This window comes from Rattus rattus, chromosome 4 (assembly GCF_011064425.1).
Source record: "Rattus rattus isolate New Zealand chromosome 4, Rrattus_CSIRO_v1, whole genome shotgun sequence".
Taxonomy (NCBI): Eukaryota; Metazoa; Chordata; class Mammalia; order Rodentia; family Muridae; genus Rattus; species Rattus rattus.
The window spans coordinates 155,558,955-155,586,338 of NC_046157.1; the positions used below are offsets into that span (position 1 = coordinate 155,558,955).

Genomic DNA, 27,384 nt, shown 5'->3' on the forward strand with positions numbered 1-27,384 from the left:
TAACACATGGGTGTGTATGGGTACAAACCTATGACTCTTGCTCATTTAAACTCTGAGCTATTTCAGTCGGGGAAAAAAAAATCTAAGTACCTAACAGTTGATAAATGTCCTCAAATAGCCTCAAAGGATAGTGATTATGTCCCTCAATTTCCTATCTTGTAAATATGTACACACACACACACACACACACACACACACACACACACACACACATCCTCATCATCATCTAATAACATAACTTGAATTTCTTCCTATTATTATGTACCTGGTTCTGGCAGACTCAGTTTCCTTGTTCATCCACCTTACCTCTCTAACAGAATGTACCCCCGTCTGACAGTACTTCCCTTTAAAATGAAGCCAGCAGTAGAACAACTTACAGAAATAAGAGCTAAGCGCCCCCCCCCGCCCCCAGCGAGTGTCTAAGGGAAGGAAGTGTCACACTGGCTGAACACTGCCATTTTAGGACTTCATCCTAAGTTTCCCTTGGGCCACTCAGCTGACTCATGACCACAGTGGTAAGGACACACTGTGCTTAGAGTCAGCTGTGCTTACAAGCCTTTTCTTCATAAAATTCAACTTTGTTATTGTAGAAATAATATGCCTTCCCGGTGAGCAGTAAGCTCTTTAATAGCGCACATGCGCCCTGGCTAATACCCAAGAGAAGCCAGCCTCTAATAGAATGTTTTACTATTTTATATATACCTTAGGCTTATACTCTTCACATAGGCTATGATCCACCCTCCCCCCAAACAAACCTGGTAGGACCTGGCTCCAGGTTACATTTTGAACAATTTAAACAGAGACAGGAGGACTATATAAATCTAGCCAGTTAGGCAAATGGGAGATTTTTCACAATGAAGACATTACTAGAGTTATTTTAAGCACACCTGTGTTGAAATTTTCCAGCTAGTTATTTCCCAGGTTCATCTTGTCCAAAAGGCAGAATTAAGCTTCCCTCCTGAAGAGAACCAAGGGCTATGTGGCAGGCCAGGACTTAAACCTCTGTGACCCCGTATGCCCCTGTGAGCATCCTGTTGGAGGCATCTTTCTTTGGCAACAGGCCTGATAGCTGGTCAATCCTGATGAGCATTTACATCCTCGCCTTATAAACTTTGCTCTCTCTGTCGGGCCTGGCTAGGAAGTGCTGGAGACAACACTTCCTCAGCTAAATTCCACTTTGTGTAAGCAAGTCTATTAATAAATCCTCCATAACGCTAAGTCTATTACTGGGAGTTTCTCTTACACCCGTTTTTCTTCCATATTTTCCTTGTCCAGCCATCATGCCATTGGTGTTTGAGATGTTAAGTGAGGAACTTTCAGGTTTCCCTCCAAGGATGCCACTCTGTTCTTGTAGGTCCAGACTCCCAGGATCGAAGCCCAAGGTCTTTCCTTTCTGAGGCTCTCCCTCATCCTCTACCTCCTCTCCTGAATTCTCTTGGAAACAGATGTTGAAAAGATATGGATGTGGTTCAAACCTCATTCTGGGGTATCCGCCCTGTCCCAGGCGGTACGGTCCTTTACTCTCAGAGGGCCTAGTCTAAAATGAAGGAGACAAATACTGAGATTCATCCTTCTCATGCTGAAGGCTCTGAGGAGAGGTGGGGGCTGAAGGAACACAGCAAGGGCATCTGTCTTCTTTGGTGGAATGTGTTCAGGGCCCGAGTCAGAAAAGAGAAGTATCAGTTTTCCAGGGAAGCAAAGCAAGATGAAGCCTGAGAGAGGAGTTCTTGAGACCCTAAGGACTGACTGTGTATGTGTGTGAGGGGTACAACTGGAGGCTGAGGTTGTATGAGAGCCCATCTACAGGAGACCGGATGACTGAAAGGAGTTCACGTCATGAAGGTCTCATTCTTTAAATAAGCAATACATTGCAGCTGGAAAGATGGCTCGCTGGCTAAGAGCGCCTGCTGTTCTTCCAGAGGACCTAGGTTCGGGTCCCAGTACCTACATTAGGCAGGTCATAATGTCCCATAACTCTAACTCCAAGTTATCTAACACTTCCCGTTTCTGATAACACCTGTGCTCGTGCGCACGGGCACACACACACACACACACACACACACACACACACACCCTTAAAAATTAAACCTAAAGAACCAGTATATTGCTTCTTCACTCATGGGTGCTTGTCAAGTTTCCTCTACAAGTTAAAATTAACCCTTTATATGGCTTGCCTTTTTTTTTTTTTTGACCCCTCGCCAAGCTTAAAACGTATTCTGATTGCCCTATGTACCAGTCACTGTGCCCACAAAGACATGGTGGAGAGAGCCCATGAAAATACAGACTCTATGACCAGCCCACGAGTCCACCTCTAACACCAGGGGTAAATATGGGGATACTATGCGTGACAGTTACTAGGAGGCATGTTAAACTCTTTTCACCTCCTTGTGGTTTGATATCTAGAATCTACTTTTTGAGATAGTGTCCACCTCCGTCCAGTCTGTAGATGTCAGTCATGTAACTTTCTAGTGCTTTGGGAGTTGTCCTGACCGACCTCAGGTGCTTTCATGGTCCTTTCCAATGGAAAGATGATCTCCTTGATGTATGTCCTGACTTGCCCTCTTAACAACTCTCTTTTGCATAACATACCTCCCTTTCCACTCAAGGGCTGAACCTGGCATCCGACTTTCCATAGTCACCTTTCTCTAAAGAGAACAGATGGTTACCAGAGGCTAGACAGTCCCTTTCCTTTCCCTCTTCTTTTAATCGCATACCAGTTCATCCCAGCAATTGAATTATTGTGTTTTTCCTCCAGTGGGGGCTGACTCTACAGCAATCTTTGTTATTCTTGGCACCTTTATCATCATGATTCCTTATTATTTTTATTTTCGATAGCATTCTGTCCCGATCCCTAGTAACGGTGGGAAAGTAGATCTAAAGTATTGATCTTTTTGGAAGCCCTGATCCCTCTCTTCTCTCATGGCTGTCCTTGAGTGACTCAAGGCTCCAACAGCAATTAATGTGAGCACCTCCCACTCAGTAGGCTCAACCTCTTCCCTGCTGCCCTTTCTGGTCCCATCTCTAGACTGTAGTTCTCCCACCACCCTCACCAGGAGGAATTTAGAACTCTGCTAGCTCAGCAGAATGACAGTGGGATTCAACAATGACTCTACGGTCTTTGCAACAATTACAGGTTTATTCTTCCTGAAATGACCCAAAATACAGGGCGGTTCCATTTAAACACATTCAAAGCTAAAACAGTGCACACTAACATTAGGTGGCAAGTTTGCTTGTGCCCCATGATGGGGGTGGGGATTTGTGTTTTAAATGGTCCTAGGAAGAGCTCTCAGGAGCATAAGAGCTAAAGGCAGGCAGATTGCTGAACTGACAGGGAAAAGTGATGCCTGTCAATTTTACCTTAGTCTTATCCAATATTGTCTTAGTCAGGGTTTCTATTCCTGTACAAACATCATGACCAAGAAGCAAGTTGGGGAGGAAAGGGTTTATTCAGCTTACACTTCCACATTGCTGTTTATTATCAAAGGAAGTCAGGACTGGAACTCAAGCAGGTCAGGAAGCAGGAGCTGATGCAGAGGCCATGGAGGGATGTTTCTTACTGGCTTGCTCCCCTTTCCTTGCTCAGCTTGCTCTCTTATAGAACCCAAGACCACCAGCCCAGGGATGTCACCACCCACAATGGGCTGGGCCCTCCCCACTTGATCACTAGTTGAGAAAATGTCTTACAGCTGGGTCTCATGGAGGCCTTTCCTCAAGGGAGGCTCCTTTCTCTGTACTAACTCCAGCCTGTATCAAGTTGACACATAAAACCAGCCAGTACAAATATGGAGTTATATCTTTTGACTAAAAAAATAATGTCGTGAGAATTTCATTTTTAAAACTTTGTGGTTCTGCTCTTTTCCCTGTACTCAAAATACAGGGAGCACCAGGCATCCCCGGTCTTCCCGGTGTCAGAGGTGATCCAGGATTCCCCGGGTTTCCAGGTGTAAAAGGTACTATTTTGACCCCATCGCTCTTATATATAAATACAGTAACTGCCACTCAAATCACAGTGTAAAACTGTATATGACGTTTGATGAACTCCTGTGGCCACCAGAGACAACAGTAGGAGCGGAAGAAACAAGACCTCAGTGTGACAGGTTTCAGTATGAGGCTAGAGCACTGAGCCCTGTGCGTTCAGATGAAAACCGTAAGCTAAGAATGAAAACTGTAGGACAATTAGAGGCCATTGAAAGTATTACGTTTGGGATTTTAAAATGTATTGGGATGGGGCATGGCATACTACAGCAATATGCGACAGAATTATTTTTAAGTTTTGGCTATGTGCATTTAATTTCATAATTTGGAAAGCTACAGAAAAATCTTAAAGAACAGCCTCCAGACCATTAGTTCTGGTAAAGCGATTTTTTAATTCACAGATTTATACATTTGTGTTTTATGGGGTTTATTTATTTGTAGCGAGAGGGACTGGACCCAAAGTTTCATAGATGCTGGACGAATGCTCTAACATTGAAATGCCTGCCGTTGTTTTCTTGATGTTGAATGGAGTGCGATCTGTCAGGTTTAGAGAGCACTCCTGTAATTCCAGCGCTTGGGAGGCAGAGGCAAGAAGATCAGTAGAAGTAAGGCCAGCCTGCTCTATATTGTGAATTCCGGGCCTTTCAGAGCTGCGTAGTGAGAGTCTGTTGGGGGACAGGGGAGTTGTAATGTAATGCAAACAGATTTTTATTAGAGTCATTGTTTAACTGGTCACTCCCCTCTTCTGAGTTTTATAAGGGTAGGAATCTCTTCTCACAGCCTATAGAGATACTAACTAACAAATGTATCCAGTGTGAACAAAACCAAGTTTTCCAGGAAGGGAAACTGTTTCTACATTTAAAAGTGACTTTAAAACATCCTTTTCAATTTCTTCAAGCATGAGCTTTTTTTTTTTTTTTTTTTTTTTTTTTGGTTCTTTTTTTTCGGAGCTGGGGACCGAACTCAGGGCCTTGCGCTTCCTAGGCAAGTGCTCTACCACTGAGCTAAATCCCCAACCCCTAAGCATGAGCTTTTTAAGGAGCTTTTAGCTGAAAAAAAAAGTGGTTCTGAGGTCTCTCACTGGACGTGGGGCAGGCGAATACAGGCAGGCTGTCCTGGGCCAAGTTAATGACACCATCTTCCCAAGTCTCAGACTAAAAACATCAACAATGTGAAAAGCAAATGAAGGCTGTACTGAAGAAAAGCATTCTTTAATGCGTTTAAGTATTTAGAAGTAAACCGGGGATTCTCACAATCAAGCCCTGCAAATATCCCCAATGGGACCCAATCACTTAGATTTCAGAAGAAAACCTTTGTCTTGGATGATGATCTCATGTCTGTAGTTGGCAAATATTCCATCGCCAGATATTTAGATTGCTTCTCACATTCATAGATAAACTGTCATACCTTTTTTCTGGTCCTCAGAGTAGTTTCTAGAGTAGTTGTCAGTTAACTTTTGGTGTGGTAAATATTTTGTTCTGTTTCTTTTATTTCTTCTCTGTTTTGATTTTTTGAGACAGCCTGGAACTTGCAATCCCCTTGCTGCTGTCTCCCAAGTGCTGGCATTACAGCCCTGCTTCACTAAGCCCAACCTTACTCTTTTTTTAATCTATTGATACCCTATTTAATATTCAAGTACTTTAAGTAATTATATCTAATGTCTATGCAATTTTTTGTTTTTGTTATTGAGACAGGGACTCTCTGTGTAGTCCTGAATGTCTTGGAACTCTCTATATAGACCAGGCTAGACTACAAATCACAGAGATTCACCTACCTCAGCCTCCTGAGTGCTGGAATTAAAGGCATGAGCCACCATGCCCAGCCATGTCTATGAAATCTTAATACTCTGAAAGAGTATTGATTTAAATCAATGGCTATTTCTTGGTAGCCTTTTTATCATCTGTAAAAGTGAAATGTTTGCCACTTTGTTACATAAATAAATTTATATGAAAACTCCTGATTTAAACTCTGGGTTGTCTGTACATTTGGGACAACAAAAGAAGAAGAATGTAGTTAACTGAGACAACTAAATGTAACAGCTCATCAAAGGGTATTAACACTGGGTTCAGTGGGGCCTCATAATTCTCGAAAATTCAAAAAGTAATTTCTCAGAAACACTTCCCTGTGAGTGCTAATATATAATCGTATTTTTTTGTTGTTGTTGTTTCCTCCTTACTCTTCCTCTTACTTTTCTTCTTAGGAGAGAAGGGTAATCCCGGATTTCTTGGGTCAATTGGACATCCAGGACCAGTTGGGCCAAAAGGACCACCAGGTAAATAGATCTATTTCTCGATTGTTGTTCTCTATAAAGGGAGAGTAGTTTTATGAAGTCACCTTCTCATTGTGTTTAAATCAATAGGTCCACAAGGAAAACCTGGCACACTTAAGGTCATCTCCCTTCCAGGAAGCCCAGGGCCTCCTGGTGCACCTGGACAGCCAGGACTGAAAGGAGATCCTGGACCCCTGGGACCCCCAGGAATTCCAGGTATGGTGACATAGTTAGCCTAGATCTTTAATAAAGCGTGAATGAAGAAAATCGGTAAAGTGTTTGGAAGCAGATGATAGAACTCCACAGAAAACCCAAAACATTGCCATGCTTTGCACAGCCAATCTGGGGTTGGGCTCATACACCCTGACCAGCAGGGATTTAAAAAAAGAGCTTAGATCCTTGTAAGACATCTGGACATAGTACAGAGTAGGAGAAACACATGCCGTGTTTCATTCTTATTAGGAGAAAAGTATCTCAGCCATCTCAGCTTTGGCAATCAGCTTTGGTGTTCAATTTTTAAGTGAATGTCTGGCTATAACTGACTTCTATAGATGTGGACTCTTCTAACAATTTGCACACCAAAGTGTTAGGGGAAAATGACTTTAAAGTCTTTCTGGGGGAAAGAGAGAGATGGCTCAGCGGTTAAGAGCACTGACTGCTCTTCCAGAGATCCTGAGTTCAATTCCCAGCACCCACATGGTGGCTCACAACCATCTGTAATGAGATTCAATGTCCTCTTCTGGTGTGTCTGAAGACAGTGACAATGTACTCATATAAATAAAGTAAATAAATCTTTTTTTAAAAAAAAGTCTCTCCAGACTGCTGATACTTGGAAAGTGTCACCCTTCACATAGTCTTAGCAAACTGAAATAGATTTATGAATAGAACTCTTGTTCTCCAAGTTCGCCTGAACCACATGAGTGATGAGAGGTATTACTTCCTGGTTTGATCACTTCGTGGGCATAGTGAATTCTGGAATAAAATATAGCAGCACACACTTTCAGGTAGTCACGGTCTCTTAAGGCCTTTGGGGGAAGTTAGTGGACAAACATGCCCGTTAGCTTAGGACTAACGGCCTTCCTGGGATGTCTCTCTTAGCTGGTAAAACTGCAGACATCCCGTGCTTACTCGGGTGGGTGACAGCCTGACCTTTTATTCTAACTTGACAGCGTGTAATACAAAAGTGCCTTTTGCCTAGGACCCTGTGGGCCAAGAGGTCAACCAGGCAAGGACGGAAAACCAGGAGCTCCAGGACCACCGGGTGTAAAGGGCAGCAAGGGCTCGAAAGGAGAACAAGGTAAGCACCCAGCTTGCCTCCCTTGTTGAAAAATTCCCACGGCTTGCTGGGGTACACTTCTCACAAACCCCTGCTGTACCGCGATACCTTTCTCTGGAAATCAGCTGAGTTGCCGCGTGAAAGAAAACACCACGCAAGTTTAGAATCAACAGGTAACACAGTCGTTGGACGCAGCAACTGGCATCCTAGTTTGTAAGCTATTCAAAGTTATAAATCCTCCGGTAGCGGATCCTGAAGGATCCGACACCTAAACTGGAGACCTCCCCTACAAATATTGTGTCCTCCATGATCTCTCCTGTCCAACAGTTGTATCTTTGCTCCTGCTTCCCCTCTTACCTGGAAGCCCCGCCTACTTGCCCAGTGATTGGCTCCTTGAAATCTTTGTTCAGTAGGGGAAGGTTCTGCTACAGTATTGTTTCAGTGTCCCGACGGGACTCGTTTAGACGTGCGATCATGTGACTGCAAAAAAGAATGATTACTCTGGGTTTTCCAGTTAGTTCTGTTGTTCAGATTAGAACAAAGGCAGGGTACCAGATGTTCGTTTGGAAGAAGGAGGAGTCACAAATGACGGAATACACTGTTCATGCTGCCCTGGGCAGATTTTAGTCAAGGCAAAAATCTTTGGCTAAGGACTAATAGAGCACCAGTTCCTATCCTATTTTCAGAAAGGCAAGTTGTGGTTTAATTACCTACGGAAGTTGTGTTGGCTAACGATTTCTTATAGGAACAGTAGGACCTGGACTAGCAAGTGGTTCTTCAATGACAGAGTGCTAAGTGGGAGGGCCAGGGGATCAGAAGAGAGGAAGATAGAAAATTTGGGATCCGGAGAGCTTGTATAAACTATGTCTTATCTAGGCAGGCTTATTAAGAAGTACGGCATCTAATGTAATACTTGTAGGGGAGAGATGGGACAGTGTCAGTGGGAAGGGATCATACAAAAGGAGGAACAGGGGAAGCTAACCAATCAAATATTGCACAAAGAGAACATGAGGTATCTCAAGGGTATCAAGGACTGAGCATAGGGTAGCCCTCGGACTGATAGCCAAAGTCCCTTAGAGTGGGAAGAATTGGGGTCTCCTCTATGGCCCTGGTCCCCCAAGCCATCATGCTTCTGCCAAGCATTTAACTGGTTTTAGAGAAAGAACTGTGTTCCTTCCCCATATGGATGGCAGGGGTGCACAAAAGGTGGGGTGAATCAGGGTGGAGACTTGGCCCCAGGCAATCACAGACTCTGCCAAGCACGTTTCTGGTTTAGAGAAGGAGCCATGTTCTTTCTCTTTACATCAGCGCTTCAGGGAATGCTTTGGCTTGATCTAGCTCTCAGCCATGGTACCTCATGAGTGTGGGTTTTGCTGTTGTTGTTGTTGTTGTTATTCTTGTTTTTGTTTTCCTTTTTAAATACTACCCTGGCGTGAACAGAACAACTCTGCTTCCTTATTTAGGACAGATGAACTACTACTTTTGCATACAAGTCAACAACTCAGGTGTACATTCTACAAAAAAAGCCTTTTAAATATAATGTGCTATTTGGAATATAAGCTGTGCATGTCAGTTTGATAATCTGGATCTAAATCTGCCTTCTGCAAAAGTCTCGAAACTCCCCTCTGGGAAACACTGGAATGGTAACTGCCTGAGGTTACTGACTTTGTTTAAAAAAAGCATAACTTCCAGGTAATCATTTCCCAGCTGGGTTAGACATGTCAGCTCAGATATGGTACTGTACGTGATATTAATTGTAATATTAGCCGCGGGATTACTTTTGATTTAGTGTTATTGGGACTCTACATTAGAGGATGACTACCCACTTGATTTCATTCCTAATGTGCTTTTGTTAGTGGCTCTATTAATGTATACACTTTAATGACTAAGGCTGGGTAGTATAATGAGGTGGTAGCAAGCACAGGATACTACAATACAAATTGTGCTGGGAACTGATTAACGGGTAGTCAAATGCTAGGGAGGCCTCATAAGAATGATATAGGGGTTCAAGCTTAGATCCATAGCGATGCCCCATGGTTTTGCAGAGTACACATGAGCGTGAAACCTTGCCTCCAATTTCTATCCCGATCAGCTAATCATTTTATAGTTACCATGGAGAGACCAGAAATCATCTGTTGCTTAAGGTCTATATTAGTTATCTTTGCATTGTCCTCACAAGGATAAACATCCCCAAATGGAGCACCGTAAGGAAAGAGAGCTTTGTTACCACCAGGAAAGGCCCAGCAGTGACAGCAGCTGTCTGTGACAAGAGAAGCAGCTGTCACCTCTTGGTGGGTCAGTGAGCAGAGAAAGCTAGAATTCCTGGCAGGTAAAATCTTCAAAGGCCAATGACACCCCGCCCCCTCCAGTGACTACTTCTACCAGCCAGGGCCCATCTCCCAAGGACCCACAGCCTCTAAAATTTCTCCACAAGCCAAGGAAAGACTGAGCATTCAAGGCATAAGTCTCTGAGGAACATTCTGGTTCAAGCCATCACAGGGCATATTACAGCCTCTGTGGATTAAAAGTAGAGGCTGGGAAGAGTAAAGAATGTGTCTGCCTCCTATGTGTTAAAGCCAAGGCAAATGTGGACTTCTGAGACTCTGAAGAAGAGAGGAAGGGACGGGAAGAAGGAGAAAAGAGATAAGTCATTGAGTCTTAAAGCGACAAAAGAGAATCGGCCTTCTCCAACTGCACAGAAAAGGCAAAGCGTAAATGTCACTTTGTTTGCAACTCCTGCAGATCAAGGAAACAACACCCCCAACCCCAACCCCTCCACCCCAACCCCCACCCCCACCCCCCTTTAAACTAGAAGTGTTTGCCTTGCTAATGGATCCAAAACTGCTGGGGTCCAGCCTCCCACAGGATCGGAGTTCTCAACTGGAAGCAGGGATATCTGGAAGGTGCATAATAATACACAACTTTTGGGTACAAACTGACAGGCAATTTCAAGGCTTAAAGTCTCTGTCTCTCTCTCTCTCTCTCTCTCTCTCTCTCTCTCTCTCTCTCTCTCTCTCTCTCCTCCTCCCCTCCCTCTCCTCCCCCTCAGCTTGGGGCTGCACATCTGCATTCTTTTTTGCATTCTGCTTTTTTATTGCAGTTTTCTTTTCTCGAACTCCCACACTCATGCACACCTCTGTTCATTACCCTTTCATTCTCACACGCACTCTTCATACATACCTCACACGCATATCATATCTCACACACACCACATGCACTCTCCTTTCACTCACACACACAGTCTTCATACACACCTCACATTCTCTCTTCACTCACTCTTTACATTCTCTTCTCATGCTCTCTCTCATGCTCTCTTCATTTGCTCTTCTCATGCTCTCCATGCTCTCCAGCCTTTCTCTTGCTCCAGTCTTTTATTGATAATCCAAAAGTAGGTAGAAAAAAGACATTGTATAATCATTGTCAAATCAAGTTCAAAAGAATAACCACATCCCACAAAGAACTAAGAATTACAATTGTTCCCCAAAGTTCCAAGCTTCCCCTATTCCCAGGCCTGTGGCCAAAATAATAATAACTGTAAACTTATCATTATTTAAACTTTAACTTTTAACTTATTATACTTCAGAGCTCAAAGCTCCGAGGTCAGCTACTTGCATTTTCCTGTGAAGCTCTGCTAGCTTTCTGTACCTTTACATTGCACACGATGACTCTCGTAAGAGTCCCAGTATTTTGACTTAGTTTACTAGTATATAATTTTTATATATTCTATACTTTCTTATCCAGGAATCACTCTCAAATGTTATGTAAAACTTATTTCCTAACTTCAATAACTTTTTCCTTTCTAGGGTCCCAATGTTGACTCTAATTCATTTTCTAATAATTTCTTTAAAGTTTCTTTGCAAGTCAAGCATTAATCTGAAACTACCGTTGTGCAGTTATTACATTGTTTCCAAGATGAGAACACACAGCATGCACCTGGGCCACTAGGGCTGTGCTGTGCTGTGCCCCTGTGCCTCAGTTTCCAATTGTTTAAGAATCATAACACCAAGGAACATCTAGTTTCACAGAATTCACCAGAGCAGAAGGAGAAAGAAGAAGTAGGAAAGTCAGATATAATAGAATAATTATGCATACCAAGGCCAATTGAAATGTAGTCTCGCACAAATGAAATCTATGCAGCCGTTGTCCAGGGCTAAGGTTAGGAGAAATGGGAATAATCAGTCTTTACAAAGAGCTGCTGTGGGCTACTGAGATGTCTCTATCCCGGCCTACTGCAGGCATCCTCTTATTTCAGATGGTGGGTCTCCTGGAGGGATGTTTCTCCTGCTTCTCAGGGTCCCAGATACCACCCTACTTTATAAGGAGCTGCCAAGGGCTTCTGAGATTTCTCCATCCTGGCCTACTGCTGGCAGTCCCTGTCATCGTATGTTGTCCCCAGCACAAAACTTCCTTCAAAGTTCACACCTCTAGAAAAAGCTTCCAAAGTTTTACATAATTGCTTTCTGAATTTACCAAAACTTAGAAATTTTTATTACCTACCTGAACATCTTTATAAGTTGTAGATATTTTATTTGATTCTAGCCACCCCCGCATACACACATTGTAAGCCAAGTCATTCATTGACTCATAAAAAACATACATGAGGCCCAACAAATCAAATGCAGGACACCATGCCAGGCATCCTAAGGGAATTCAAAGATGAGGAAAGACCTGATCTCAAAATAATAACAAAAATAATAATAACAACAAACAACAATAATAACAATGATGATGATAATATATACTGGTTAATATTTAATACTATTTTTCCATTGTATCAGTTATGTTTGTGTCACTGTGATAAAACACCTGATATAAATAATGTATAGGAGGAAAATTGTATTTTGGCTCCTGGATTCAGAGGGTTCAGTCCATGGCTGTTTGGCTCTGTACTTGGATGCTGTGATGTGGAAGAACACTGCTCACTGCATGGAGGACAGAAAGCAGGGAAAGCCATATAGTCCAGGGCAAGATACAGAATCCAAGAACAAACCCTACTTCCTACCTCTCACCAGCTTACAATAAAGTCATTATCTATGAATCCATTAAGGAATTAGTCCATTCATTAGGACAGAACCCTCGTGATCTAGTCATCTCTGGAAAAGCCTTCACAGACACACCCAGGTATGTCTTACTAGCCTCCTAAGTGTTTCTTAATCCACTTGACAATTAAAACATCATAGTCATTTTATAGCCCGCTCTTCCTTAAGATTCCTTTTCATATTTGAGGCTTACCAGCCACAGAAACACATTTAAATTAGTACTTTAGAAAACAAGTTTGAGAGTCTGGGCATGTTGCAACCTGTATGATTTGTTTTTCAAAGGCCCACCTGGTCTGGATGGATTGCCAGGTTTAAAGGGAAAATCTGGAGACAGAGGGACACCTGCCAACGGGACAAGAATGCAAGGCTTCATCTTCACTCGACACAGTCAAACCACTGCCAATCCTTCGTGCCCTGAAGGAACACAGTCACTCTACAGTGGATTTTCCCTTCTTTTTGTACAAGGAAATGAGCACGCCCATGGACAAGACCTTGGTAAGGTTCTAATTTCCAGGCAGTTTATGACGCAGAGTGTAGAATATGTATAGGATGGGAGCTTCCTCTGAAGGTCACCATAAACAATGTTAGCATCTTCTGGTGCATTTGAGAGAGCAATTGTGGTCCAAGGTTAAGCTTTCATCCCGATGTATAAACTACTAGACAGAACTCAGCTGGATTCAGCCATTATCTTTTGTTAATCCTCAAATTAATCTTAGCCTCTTTTGCTTGTTTGCTGTTATAAATATCTGGAAGTCGCCAAAGCAAAGACATTGTCCCAACTGAACAACATGAGGTCCCACGTTCTATCCAAGGTTAGAAAGAACCATAGAAAGCATTCTCAGTAGAGGAGGGGTGTTATGCCCATTTGAGGATTTGACTTCCATCCTAAAGCTTTACATTACCACAGAATTCTTTTGTGGTTTTATTTTTCTTTTTTTGGTCCATGTTTGCCACAGGTTATGTGATAATTAACCTGTTTCTAAATGATAATAGTCGGAGTAACTATAATTTCCCGGGAGTGATGCTCAGCTTCGTGTTTTATTAGGTACTCTGGGCAGCTGCCTACAGCGATTCACCACAATGCCATTCTTATTCTGTAACATCGATAACGTGTGTAACTTTGCATCACGAAATGACTACTCATACTGGCTGTCGACACCAGCCCCGATGCCCATGGACATGGCCCCAATTACTGGCAGAGCTCTCGAACCCTACGTTAGCAGGTAAAAACAACTCAATTCCCTGCGTTTTACAAGAGGATTGGGTGAATCACTTAACCCGTGAGGAATGTAATGGTAGAAAGTGGTGTCATACTATTGGTCTCGTTTTACAGATGCACCGTCTGCGAAGGTCCTGCAATGGCTATAGCTGTTCACAGTCAAACTACTGCTATCCCCCCATGTCCCCAGGGCTGGGTTTCTCTCTGGAAAGGTTTTTCCTTCGTTATGGTAAGATGAAAGAAAAAAAAAAACAAAAAACCTTAGCCCATTTCAAGTAATAGATAATGCCTACAGTATCTTGGGCTGTGTTGAGAAAATACGGTCCCTGATCTGGTAATATATGTAAAATTCAGTAGATGCTTGGAGATCTGAAAATACACTTAAAGAGCAGCATTGAGGCTGGGCATCAACTCAGCAGTGTTAACGTAGCACGCACAACATCCTAGATTCTGTTCCCCAGCAGTGCACAGGAATGAGTGATCTCAGCATTCAGAAGGTAGGGGCAGGAGGAGCAAGTTCAAGATCACCCTTTGCTCAAGTTTGACGCCAGTTTGGGCTACAAGAAACCTAGTCCCAATAAATCAGACTACTAAAAAAGAGACCGACAACTTTGATGCTGTTGATTAAGTAATGAAGCACTGAAAAAAAGCCAGCAGGATGACTCAGAGGGTGAAGACACTGCCACCAAGCCTGACTGAGTTCAGTCCCTAAGGCTGACATGGTGGAAAGAGAACCAGTTCCTCCAAGTTGTCCTCTGACCTCCATACATTTGCTGTGGCATGCATGTGCGCGCATGTGCGCGAACACACACACACACACACACACACACACACACACACACACACTAAGTAAATATAATTTAACAATTGAAAGATTCCTCTGATTTCTCACCAATCCCTGACTGTAGCATTCAAGAGAGAAGTAGCTACTCTGTGACAGGGATGGGATATCCCTTTGCTCATTTCTGTGATGGCTTCTTTGCCTACACTGTCTGTAATGCTTATTATGATAACCAGAGGAATGGTTTTAAGCATCTGTGGATTCATAAATAGAAACAGAACTATCTTAGAATATCACATTTACAAAGTGACAAGTGCCTTGTACCGTGCCCTTCTGATGTTCCTGTGGGGAAGAGTCTCTTTTAAAAGGTTCTGGCGTTAATGCTAAGTTCAGGGTAGAGGCCGGCCATCCCCAGTGCTGGCTGTTGCATGTGTCATTATTTACACTCTGCATATTTATGCCTTGTTAAGACATATTATCCCCCCTCTTTACACACAGCTGTCCACTCAACCATTAATTAATATAAAAGCTATTTAATTAGCACCAGTCATGAGCCCCAGTCAGTCTGGGTAGTAAGGCTAGCAGAACCTCATTCTTCTCGTGGGGCTTAAATCCCAGTGGTAAAGAGAGACAATAGCCTTTGGATGACTGTGTCTCTTCCGAGAAGATACCCTGAGTGTTACATCCAGACAGAAGGGAGAACATCTGTGTTTTCTTGGCTTCTCTTTCTTCCATTGCTTTATGGGAAACTTGTATTGGAACTCCAATGGGCAGCCCTTTTCATTGAGATCTTTTTGTTGTGATAGTTTACAAGCGCAGGCTCTGAGGGTGCTGGACAAGCACTTGCCTCGCCCGGCTCCTGCCTGGAAGAATTCCGAGCCAGTCCGTTTATAGAATGCCATGGACGAGGGACCTGCAACTACTACTCAAACTCCTACAGCTTCTGGCTGGCTTCACTAAATCCAGAAAGAATGTTCAGGTAACTATACATTATCAGCCTTAATCTGATGACTCAACTACAGAACCACTCAAAGGATGCGCCTAGCTGCGTTTTATTTGTACCTCTCCTCTGTGTGGATGTCTTAACTCTCTCAGTCCTAACAATAAAATCCCGTCTACCTTCATCCTCCCAGGTTAGAGGTATTTTGAAGTCAAGAAGTAGAGTCTATTTCTCACTGTGTCAGTAAAAACCAAATGTACACACAATTTTGTTATCACTAAGCACATTCAACACATGTATTGATTTATAGTAAAGTACTGAAAAAAGTCACTAGCTGATCTGCTGATCTTAAAGTAATGTATCAGAAGACTTAGGAGTATTTAAAGGGAAGGAATAGTTAAAAAAATGAACTGTAGATTTGCAGGAAAGCCTATGTTCTATGAATTCTGATGAAACACACTGAAATTATAAAATACCGATAAATGTTTATGTATACAACCATAAAATTATCTTTTCAGAAGTTCTCCTCTTCTATAAAGAGGAGTGTTTCCGGAATAAACTAAAATTAACTACATTTATTAACAAAACCCAAAGCAAGTAAGTATCCTATTTTACCCACAAATCAATGAATCCTTTCATTTGCGTTCATTTCAGAAAACCTATTCCATCAACTGTGAAAGCTGGAGACTTGGAGAAAATCATAAGCCGCTGTCAGGTGTGCATGAAGAAAAGACACTGATGAAATCTTTTGCTCCTTCTTAAGTATCAAAGTCATGACTTACAACGTGCATTTATTTAGGTCTTTCTCTCTAACCTTAAAGGCGTAGTAGTGCAAAGTTTCACCACACAAGAAAGCATTTCATTCAAGTTAGTCTGTGGTGTGGGCAACGCTTTCCACAGAATACCACTGAAATCCCATCCCAGCTGTGTCCAACGTACTGACTAAATGATGATTGTGTGAGGCTTGAACTACAAGCTGAAAGAGATCTGGTCCTGTGGATCCGCAATGTGTTCCTTGCCTCCCACTCCTGAGAGAAGGAGTGTGTTTCCTTCCACCTCCTTCCTGAGACCTCAGACTTCAGCTAGAGAAGGAGATGGGGGCGTACGGAAATCAAGCACCCCGTGAAAAGAACTGGAGGGTCAGAGCTGTTAAGTGGTTATGAGGGCTAAAAAACACAGGATAAAGGTGCCAGGACTCATTTAAATATGCCCAAAGCTAGGACCAAAGGAAACTTCCCAGAGGGAATCATAACATGCGTAGATATATGGTTTCGTTCTATGTTTTGTTGACTGTGTCCATTTGCTTCTTCACTGAGCTCTTTTTATTATGTCAGTAGGCTCAAAACGGGTAAAATGTTTACCCTTAGGGAACTAATCTTTACTAGGATGACATACACATCCATCGAAACATTTCTCTTTATTATTTTCAATGTACTTACAAGTAACAAGGACACCACTTAACAAATGTGCACTTTATCCCCACTCCTATAAACACTGACCTTAAATAATTTCACCAGGAAATAATGGAAGGTACTTGCTGGTTTATCAGACCCAAACCATTCGTGGGTTTACAGATTTGTTCCTTTGTTAGTTTTTTAACTTCTCCTTTAGAAAACACACACGTACCCCCCCCCTGCTTTTAATGTTATATATTCCTAACAACCATATGGAGAGAAACCACTGGGTAAAAACCTTACCGTACTGTACACAGCTGCTCTATGTCTTAAAACATGGTCTTAAGTATATAGATACATTCCAAAGTTACTTAATTCAGCTTAACAAGTTATTTTCTTCAGTACCAAACTGTGTCCCATATATTGTACTGGGGTTGAGGGTGTGTGCAGCGGGTAGTGAGAGAGACTTGCTTCTGATCTAACCTCAAGGGCAACAAACTTTGTTTGTAAAGACTGTCACATGTGCAAGACACCCATCCCCAACCTCTTCCCGGTCTTCCCACACCCAAACCAAAGAGTCTCATATATGGGTGTGGCTCTCCTGGTTTGGTTTTTCCTTTACCACTGTCTCTGTGTTTCATCACAATTCAGCAGGCCTAAGAGAAGGTTTAAAAGTACCTGTTGCTCTTTAAGCAGCCCCTGGTTCAGTTCCCAGTACCCACACTGGTACTGGTTCACGGTCTCCTGCTCCAGATGATCCGACATCCACTTCTGGCCTCTGCACCCGCACTCAGCCAGATACACAAAAGTTTTAAAATTTTTAAAATAAGATCTACACCCAGGCTAAGTTCAAGACTTCTAACTTCTCTTCGGCACCCCAGAAGCCGATGTCTGGAAACTATTAAGAAATCAGGACTATTTTAAAATCAAACAGTGTGGTACTATTCAATGACTCAGAGGGTCCAGGCACTGTGAGGCAAAGCTTTGAGTATATCTCTCTATCCACTGAAGTGGACGTGATGGTGCTGATACTTAAGTCCAGGCCGGTGCTGTAAACTCAACTGCTTTGTATTGGAATGTGTGGCCCAAGAGCACAGACAAAGGTGGTCACGCTTCGCCACTCCTGTGACTGCGACGAGACATTCTCACACCTCAGCTGAGATGAGTAGCATCTCATTACAAGGATGTGTTTCGGCTAACATTGAAAAATATCCAACTGTCCCAGATACATTCCAGTAGTGAAAACAAGGGATTGATCTCCTTGGCCAGTGGGATCAGGAGTAGGAGCGGCAGCCGCGGCATCCAAGAGCTTGTCATAAACGCCCGTTTGAGAGCATTCTAAACCTGCAAAATTAGAAACCGCAATTAGAAAACAGATATCTGTGTTTTGTTTCGATGAGAAGCATCTCACTGTATAGCCCAGGCTGACCCCCAAATCACCACAATTTTCTGCCTCAGACATCCAGAATTTTGTTTTAAATGTTTTCCTCATCCTCTGGTGTTCTCCACTCACTAGGCACACATCCAAGAAACTGGCCACAATCCTTTCACCTTTGCCTCTTAAAAACTCACCGGTGGCTGTCAGGGTAATCTGTTTCACCACCAGACTGGTGCTAATGTCAAACACCTGCCCTTCATTTGGCCATAGGCCTTGTTCTTCTCCCGTCCTCATATCAGGATCTAAGACAGGTAATACTGAACACCTTAATGTCCAAAGAAGCCATTACCAACAATCAGTCATCTACTTCTAGGGATGACCAACAAAATGCAGCCCATGCATATTACTTCCCAGATGTTTATGAGTAAATTATAAGTCTAAAATTCAACTTCGTATGTGACTGGAAAAATGGTTCAGTAGTCAAGAATGCTGGCTTCTCTGCAGAGGACCCAAGGACAGTTCCCAATACCCAGGTCAGGCAGCTCAGGACTGCTCAAAGGGATCCAACTGGCCTCCAAGGACACCCACACATAGGTGGCATTCGCTAGCTCAGGCTCTGCCACATGAATAAAAATAGATCTTTAAACATCTTTAACTGATTTACAAAACATTTCTTTCAAATTTGGTGCTTCAGCTTTGGAATTTCACAGTGTGCTAAAACAACCAACTTGTCAATTGTCCTCTTTGGCGAGATAAAACGTTATTAATTTATTTATAAAAGTATTAAAAATGTTTAAATTTGAATTTTATTGCTGATTTTACAAAGGTTTTCTATATTTCAAATGTAACTTACTACCACTAAACTTAATTTAATATTTTTCTCTATAACCACTTGAAATTTATTTAAAATATATCGAATATTTTATACAGTAATATCTTGACAAAATTATGATATATTATAATGTACTAATATTTCTGTAAATATAACTAAAGTTCTATTGTTTTGCCAAAATAAAATAAAAGGAAAAACTCTACCATATCTTTGGAGTTTTTTTTCCTAATAGAAAGTTTATTTTGCACTGTAAAAATAATAGTCACTATAAAACAACAGGCCAGTTTGAAATTAAGAAGAATATCAAAGCTGCTACTGTTTAATATTCATCTTCACCAAGAATAACCATCAAATTAACATAGTAAAAGATAACCTTAGTATTCTGAGTCTTGATGCCTAAAAACGGTAATCTTGTCATAAATGAGAAACAGTAACTGAAGAATGTCTGAATTGAAAAAGGTAAACATTTTTAAATGTTAAACCTATTGGGGTGTAATTCCTAATGGTAAACACAAGTAGCAATTGCTAGAAGACATGCATCTGGATGAAGCTAAGCTGAGTGGATGAGGTTGTTTGGGTTTATATATTCTGAGGGTATAGAAAACGCCAACAGACTAAGTTGCAAACAGAAATGCCCATGTCAGTGAGAGAAGAAAAGGAAGACCCAGCATGAATCTGTAACACACACAGGACACAGGAAGGAACAGACTTTCCATATGGTGGGGAGACAGCACCCACCATTCATGCCTCATACCTTTTGTTTGTTTGTTTTGATGACTGTATCACACACTATTAGGTGCTCTGACTTTCTGTGAAACACGTCTTGTTTAATAGACTCACATGATGTCCGAAGATAAACGATAAATGGGGGTTACAGGAGAAGACCTGGGTTTAATAACTGAATTATGGATCTTCATTTAAAAGTTATTTCAAAACTTTGGAAAGAAGGGGCTAGGAACAAAGGAAAAAGCAATCTGCAACATTTAAGAAGTGTAAGGGTTAATGGAAGCAAAAGGACACTTGATAGTTATCTCTCGGCCGCTATTGAAATGAACCAATTTAAGCCAGACTGGATTATATTAAAGGCTGGTTTATTAGGAAGCTGCTCTCAGGTGGGCGGGTGAGTTACTGGCCCCAAGGACTGAGGCCAGGGAAAATGCCATGGGGAAAGGGAGGAGTATGAGAGAGAAAGAGCGAAAGGAATGTGTGCAGGGAGAGGAGGAGAGGGATGAGGAATGAGGAATGGGAGATGAGGGAGAGGGATGAGGGATAAGAGAGAAGGATGAGGGATAAGGGAGAGGGATAAGGAATGAAGGATGAGGGATGAGAGAGAGGGATAAGGGTTGAGAGAGGGATGAGGGAGAGGAATAAGGGAGAGGGATGAGGGAGAGAGATGAAAGAGAGGGATGTGGGAGAGGGATAAGGGAGAGGGATGAGGAATGAGAGATGAGGAAAGGGATAAGGGATGAGGGAGAGGGATGAGGGAGAGGAATAAGGGAGATGGATGAGGGAGAGAGATGAAAGAGAGGGATGTGGGAGAGGGATGAGTGAGAGGGATAAGGGAGAGGGATGAGGAATGAGGGATAAGGAAAGGGATAAGGGATGAGGGAGAGGGATGAGGAAGAGGGATGAGGAATGAGGGATGAGAGAGAGGGATAAGGGAGAGGAATGAGGAATGAGGGATGAGGGAGAAGGATGAGGAAGAGGGATGAGGGAGAGGGATGAGGAATGAGGGATGAGGAATTAGGGATGAGGGACAGGGAAAGGACACTTTCCCACATGGTGGCTCACAACCATCTGTAATGAGATCTGGTGCCCCCTTCTAGCCTGCAGGCATACATGCAGGCAGAATACTGTACACATAATAAATAGATCTTAAAATCTTTTCATCTGATGTTTATGTCAACTTAATTGGGGGCTCACTGAGACCTTAAGAAGGTAAAGGGAAATTTTACTTATCTTACACCAATATTAGGAAGAACACACAAGAACGAAATTCAGAAAGCTTGATACATTATTTGAAAGGAAGATAGTGTTTCTGGGGTTTCATCTGAGGTTTTGTTTGTTTGGGGTTTTGTTGTTGTTTTGAGACAGGGTCCATTATGTAGTGCTGGCAAGCCTGAAATTCCCCCTACCCTCTTACCTCTGGTTCCTTGGTATTGTTGTTATAGGAATGAGACAAAGATTGGCTTTGGAATATTTTTAGATTCAACACTATATCACTTGAGTACATAGTCTTCCTTTGCACAAGAGAGTGAGAAATTTATTTCATAATCACAGCTCATATCCAAATCTACATGCTTACATCGCATACAAAATGGCTCGATGGTTGCAGGTAACCTCTGCACATCCCCACAAACACTTAAAATTGTCTCTAGATTACATATATTTAAACCAACATAAATGTTATACTCTCTTAGTAGGAAAAACCACAAGGAAAAGAGTGTGTATGTTTGATATAGATGATGACACAGGCCATCCACTTACTACATAGCTGAGGCTGGCCTGGAACTCCTGATCCTATAGCTTCTACCTCTCAAGTCCCCAATACTGGTTTTTCTAGGGTGTGGCACCAGGCTCTATAATATTTACAAATCAGATTTGTAAGAAAAAACTACTTTAACCCTGGTTGGTTGACTCCAAGGATGGGAAACAGTGGATAAAGTTGCTAGGTTATGAAAATTGAGGGACTCGTGGTATTTTCCTTATTTGGTTTCTAGTCTATCCTTCTGTGAGCAAGACTGGTTCTTGATCTCCAGCCCTGCCCTTGCAGAGGGGAGCCATAAGGTGGTGGGTGTTTAGATTTGAAAGAGATTTCTGACCCCTACTATCTTGCAACCCAATTCAGCTTCCTGTTTTCTCGGATTCTTATTTTGTTTTAGGAAAATCAAAATTAGAGTGCTAAAGAATTACTTCCAATATTTAGTTACATATGCAAATTCTCGAGCCACTGTAAGAATTTTTATTCAGGCGTTCCTTTAAAATAGGTTATTAGTTTACCTTGCCAACTCGAGGTTCTTAAAGATCGCAATGTCTATAAATCCCCTCAACAAGAATCACTTGTGGAAAGAATACTTTGCCCACAACAAAAATGGCTGCTCGTCGAAGTCTCACCAATTTGCGTGCAACATCCGCCCTTCTCTTGTCACATGACCAGGAACCTACTTCCGCTACGGCTCCTGGAAGGGGCCAGTCCTGGCCGTTCTCGCGTCTGTCCCGGCCCGCCGCGGCCGCTCCGCCGCTTCTTTGCCTGGGCGCCTCGGTGCGCTCGGTCAACGGCCTCTGCGAGCGCTCGCCCGAGCGCCCCGGAGCCGGCGGGCGGCGGCCCTCTCTCCGGGGACTCTCCAGCAGGCCCAGGGTGAGTGCTCTACTCTCCCCAAGCAGGGCTCCGGGCCTAGCGCCGCGGCAGTGACACCCCCCTCCGGGCTGGGCGGAGTGGCCCGGGCCTTGGCCGGTCCGCAGGGCCCTGCCCTGCAAATATTTGGGGCCGGCCTCTTCACCTTTTTTACCTCGGCACCTTGTTCTGTTGAACAAAAATCGAATTTTACTCACAGCGAACAACACCTATGAGTTCGGGATTAGGAAACGGAAGGAAGCCTGTGAACTTGGATCTGGGCTTTTTCGGGCATCTCTTCCACGGGCCCAAGCACCTCGCAGTATGACCTTGAGTCTGTCGCATTTAAAAGCAACTCTTTGTTTTGTGTAAAATCCGTGTAACTGTAGAGAACTGCCTTTGGGAGGCCCGGGGCTGCCCATAGCATCGTTGCTCGTCGGTGGCATTGCGGGCTATCCCCTGCACCCCACCGTGACAAGCTGGATTCCAGGTCCCCCTATAGCCCCTGACCTCCATTTGCTAAAAACTTGTCATTGCAAAACAAACAAGCAAACAAAAAAAGGAATCAGCGTCCCAGTCCCACTAGCACAGGAGCAGGGCGCATTCTCTGTGAAAAGCATCGCTGTCTCCGAATTGGTGGCGCTCTCTAAATTCCAGAAGAATAAAGCTTGTGCCCCAGTTATGTAGGCCTCCCGCAGGGAGCAGGTGAATGGGAATGCCCTTTTTCCCTGGTGAGAAACATTTGTTCTCCCTCAGTCGCGTTGGCTACTAATGAGATTCCCCAAAGAAAAACCTTTAGGGAAAGTAGGACGATTGAGCCCTATTTAGTATTTTGAGCATGCAATTAAATTGTTTGAGGAGAGGTGGGTGGTGTGTGTCTGTGTGTGTGTGGTGGGGGTGGTCTAAGTTTTGGTTTTGAGGACTTGTAGGAATTAAGAGCTTTTCAGTGGTGTTTCTGAGTGTGCTTTTTTTTTACTACTGGGAGGAACTGTTTGCTCCCTTCCTGTCTGATAGGGCTGCCTCATTTTAGGTTTACAAGGTTTCTTCTGTTACTCTCCTTACTGTTCTGACATTTTTGTTGTTAATAGATAGGGGATTGGGGTTCTCTTTATTAAGTTTTTGAGTTGTTTATAAAATTCTGGATATGAGTCCCCTGCCAGATGTCTACCCAACAAAGATCCTATAGAATCTCTCCACTCTTAATTTCTACAGAATTTTTTTTGTTTGTTTTATTTTATGTGATGCCATTTGCCAGTTCTTGCTGGTGTTTCCTGAACTTCTTGGAGCCCTTTGCAGAAAGTCCTTGCCGATGCCTAGCAGACTCAGAGTTCCATCATTTCTTACTGTTAAGCCTTTGATCCACTTTGACTTAATTTTTCTTAATAGTTTTGGATTTGTTACATATGGTTACATGCATACAGCGAGTTCATGGTTCTAAGGTAGTTACTAAATATTTTCTTAAAAATGGATTTGTGTTTTTAAAAACTTGAGCCAACTTAAGGAAGAAATTGAGTGTAATGGATGGGATCCTGACGAAATTGGAAAACATTGCTGGTGTTCGGGTGTGGCCTAGAAAGTGGATCTGTGGTGTCAGATAGGAGTCCGACGTAGATTTACCTCAGTTTATACAGCAAGCACGTAATGACAGAAACTGTGGGGTTAAAACCTCAGCCCCAAATTCAGTTTATTTGTTACCAAAGAATACCCAAAGTATCATAGTTTACTGAGAAAGAAAAACAAATAGGTCCTCATCTGTTTTATTGAAACATAAAATCTAAAACCGGAGGCAGTAGTATTAAGTCTTAAGGTAGTCCTCATGTTGTGGTAACCAACTATAAAATTATTATCGTTGCTAGTTCATACCTGCAGTTTTGCTATTGTCATGAATTGTAATGTAAATATCAGAAAAGTTACCATTATGACAGTCACTCAACAACCATGGGGGTTGAGACCCTTTGGTCGAGAACCACAGCCTTACATGGTGATTAGTCATAGAGGCTCTGCTCTAGGACATAACAGTCTGGTACATTTGAAGTTCTTTGTTTATTCTTTTGTTTCTTAGTGTAGATTGTATATCTCTGTGGCTTTCGTTTGAAGGTTTTCCAGCTAAATTCCTAATAATGGTCTCATCTAGTTTCTCAGTCACTGTTGTTCTCCCTCAGGGATAAAGGTGACTCAATCTGGCACATGCGCATTGGAGCAGTAAGGAGTTAGTATGAAGCCCAGAAGCAGATAGTGCCAAGTAGCAAGCCTGCTGTTTCTCATTTGTAAGTAAGACTTGCCTTGTCTCTGCTTTCTCAGTCTGCAGGCCGTGTGTGTGTGTGCGTGCGTGTGTGTGTTCCTTGAAAAGCAGACATTTGGGCAAAAAGAATAAAATAAGCTAGTTGACAGTCACAGTCCAACTAGGCTGAGTGCCCAGTCTCCGAGGAGCACCCTCTTACACTCTTAAGGCATAGAGTATGTTTCTGGTTTTAATAAAGAAATCTGGATTGCTTTCTCCCTAGTTTACAGAATAACTGATTACGACATTTATACTGTCTTCGGTGCTGTATTACTCTCAACTTATAATGTGCTTTTAATTTAGTATAATTTGGCCTCCTTTTCAGGAAACCATCACTTACACATCAAATTTTTAGGCAACCTCAAATTCGTTTACGTTTACACTTGTCTTTTCTTGGCAACTTTTATAGCCTATGGGGATATGGTTAGAGGGGTTTTCTGGTGGCCATCCTTCTCCCCATCTGATGTCACATTTGTTTATGTAATGGTGGAACTTTCATTGGCCCTGATTGCAAAGTCATGAAATGGGGACTGTGCTTCAAACCGTCTTTCTGATTTATGAGGTGCCGCTTACGAGTGACTGCTGAAACATTTGAAATAAGGTTTCTCAAATGGAACCATGTTAAGTAAATGATTACCTGTATTCATAGTTCTCTGATAAAATGGATTGTTGAAATACTGATTTTTATTCTTTCTTTTTTACAGCTGGAAAAGCAGTGTCCGTGTTGTTATGTACACCTCCAAAAACAGTTGAGATCTGTAGGGAAGTGTTGTGTAAAGTAAACACCACAGGGTAGCAGTGCCCATAGCTATTGTAGACGTGTATGCTCTGTTAAAATGAGTATGAAAACGGGCAGTGAGACATCACTAGGAAGGTCAGTGACTTCTTCTTCAGTTGAGCTGGTATTATAGGTTTGACAGACAGTAGCTTATAGGCTGCTTGCCATACGACAACCATACTTTTTTATGCTTTTCTTAGCATTTTTTATTTGGGGGCAATCATTCTTTCAACTATATCTTCCTATACTCATGGATCCCTCTCCAATTTAGAAGCTCACTCTATGCATTTGTACTATTTTTCCCTCAAAGATATTTGATGTTTCTCAAAACTACGAGTATAAATATGAAATTAAATACGGGTTAAGAATATGAACGTTTAACCACTTGGAATTAGTGCAATTAAGGGCTAATTGATATAATCTGTGCATTTAGTATCCATTGGCTCTCTGTCATCAGGTTCATGTGCAGTAAGAAGTTTTGATTTGCATTTTGTGGTTTTGAAGGGGCTATCCTTTTTTTGTTTTTGTTTTTGGTAAATTGAGCATTAGCCTTATTTACCTTTGGAGTCTGGTTTTCATTGATGAAAGGCTTTATTTCATGCACGATGGCAGTTTCTGATTGCATTGCTATTAAGTCCAGGCAAGATTCTTCCACATGATTAGGATTTTTTTCTTTGCAGTTTTACAGATTGAACCAGGGCTTTGTGCATGTTAGGCAAGAACTCTACCTCTGAACTGTGCTCTTAGTTTCCTGATTAGAAATTTTTAATTTTACTTCAGGCATTTTTCAGTTATAAGGAGCATGCATATGTGCTTGCACACAGAATGTTTATGTGTGTGTGTTTGTATTGCATTTGTCTCATACTTAAGAAGTTTGCTCCTAATCGATATCTTCAGGGTTCGTTTTCAGATGATAAGTCAGAAGCTTTATGTTGAGAAACGTGTTTTGTTCGATCTTTTATTTTCCTTTTATTCACAAGTGATGAGAGGGTTCCTTTTGCTCTTTCTGCTGTAAGGTATTGTCTTCTGACATCGCTGCATAGAGAAGATTGACATCTTAACACTCAGTTATCCTGATCTTAACATTTTCCTTCTGTAGGGTGAGTGGGGCGGCATTTCCTTCTCCCACTGCTGCTGAGATGGCAGAAATTAGTCGAATTCAGTACGAAATGGAATACACTGAAGGTATTAGTCAGCGAATGAGGGTCCCGGAAAAATTAAAAGTAGCACCACCAAATGCTGACCTGGAACAAGGGTTCCAAGATGGAGTTCCAAATGCCAGTGTGATAATGCAAGTCCCAGAGAGGATCGTGGTTACAGGTATCTCACACTTGATTCAAAGTCTCCCAATAAACCTTTGTGTTACTTCATTCTATAAACATTTTAGGTTTTCCTAAATATTATTGAGAAAGATATTTTCACAAGTTTTAACAAGTGTCTGTAACCCCCGCAGTCCAATACAGAATGTTGTTGTCACCTCAGAAGTCTTCCTGTAGCAGTTGGGATCTTCTGTCTGTACCTAGACACTGGATCTGTCTCTCCGAATCTCCTATAAGTGGAGCCCCACACTTGACTCTGCTTCAGCTTCTTTTGCTAAGAATAATTTTTCTTTATTTTTTTTCTTACCTGCTGGGCTTTGAAGCTTGGATCATGTGCATTCTTGGAAAATACAGCCCTCTCTGTATTTTTCGTTTATGAGTTGGGGTTTGAGTTTCCCACACTGCCTTTGAATTTGCCCTGTAGAGCTTGCAGACCTTTGCCTGTCATCCTTCTGCTCCAGCCTTCTGAACTGCTCTGGATACAGGCCTGCCCCATCAAACCCAGTTTAACTTTTCATTTTGTTTTCATGCTGGATGGAGACATAGTGCACTCGAGTGGCACTCAGGAT

At 42.4% G+C, this 27,384-nt stretch overlaps 2 protein-coding genes across 15 annotated transcripts in view; both read left to right on the plus strand.

The window, feature by feature from the left end:
* Positions 1-19,306, plus strand: part of Col4a3 (collagen type IV alpha 3 chain) — a 127,903-nt gene extending 108,597 nt beyond the window's left edge. The window contains exons 44-52 of the mRNA XM_032901461.1: positions 3,878-3,950; positions 6,176-6,247; positions 6,335-6,460; positions 7,443-7,541; positions 12,842-13,054; positions 13,605-13,782; positions 13,893-14,007; positions 15,366-15,538; positions 16,154-19,306. Coding sequence (XP_032757352.1) covers positions 3,878-3,950; positions 6,176-6,247; positions 6,335-6,460; positions 7,443-7,541; positions 12,842-13,054; positions 13,605-13,782; positions 13,893-14,007; positions 15,366-15,538; positions 16,154-16,238 — 1,134 coding nt within the window. The 3' untranslated portion in view covers positions 16,239-19,306. The remainder of the gene's footprint in view (positions 1-3,877; positions 3,951-6,175; positions 6,248-6,334; positions 6,461-7,442; positions 7,542-12,841; positions 13,055-13,604; positions 13,783-13,892; positions 14,008-15,365; positions 15,539-16,153) is intronic.
* Positions 19,307-22,270: 2,964 nt separating this feature from the next.
* The window catches only part of Mff (mitochondrial fission factor), a 28,240-nt gene continuing 23,126 nt past the window's right edge, over positions 22,271-27,384 (plus strand). For 5 of the 14 annotated variants that reach the window (XM_032901462.1, XM_032901463.1, XM_032901466.1 and 2 more), the window contains exons 1-4: positions 22,283-22,461; positions 24,600-24,704; positions 25,423-25,592; positions 26,596-26,816. In XM_032901462.1, the coding sequence (XP_032757353.1) occupies positions 25,555-25,592; positions 26,596-26,816 (259 nt within the window). In that variant the 5' untranslated portion in view covers positions 22,283-22,461; positions 24,600-24,704; positions 25,423-25,554. Of the gene's footprint in view, positions 22,462-24,599; positions 24,705-25,422; positions 25,593-26,595; positions 26,817-27,384 lie in introns of all 14 variants that reach the window. The other 9 variants (XM_032901464.1, XM_032901467.1, XM_032901470.1 and 6 more) reach the window with 3 other exon arrangements.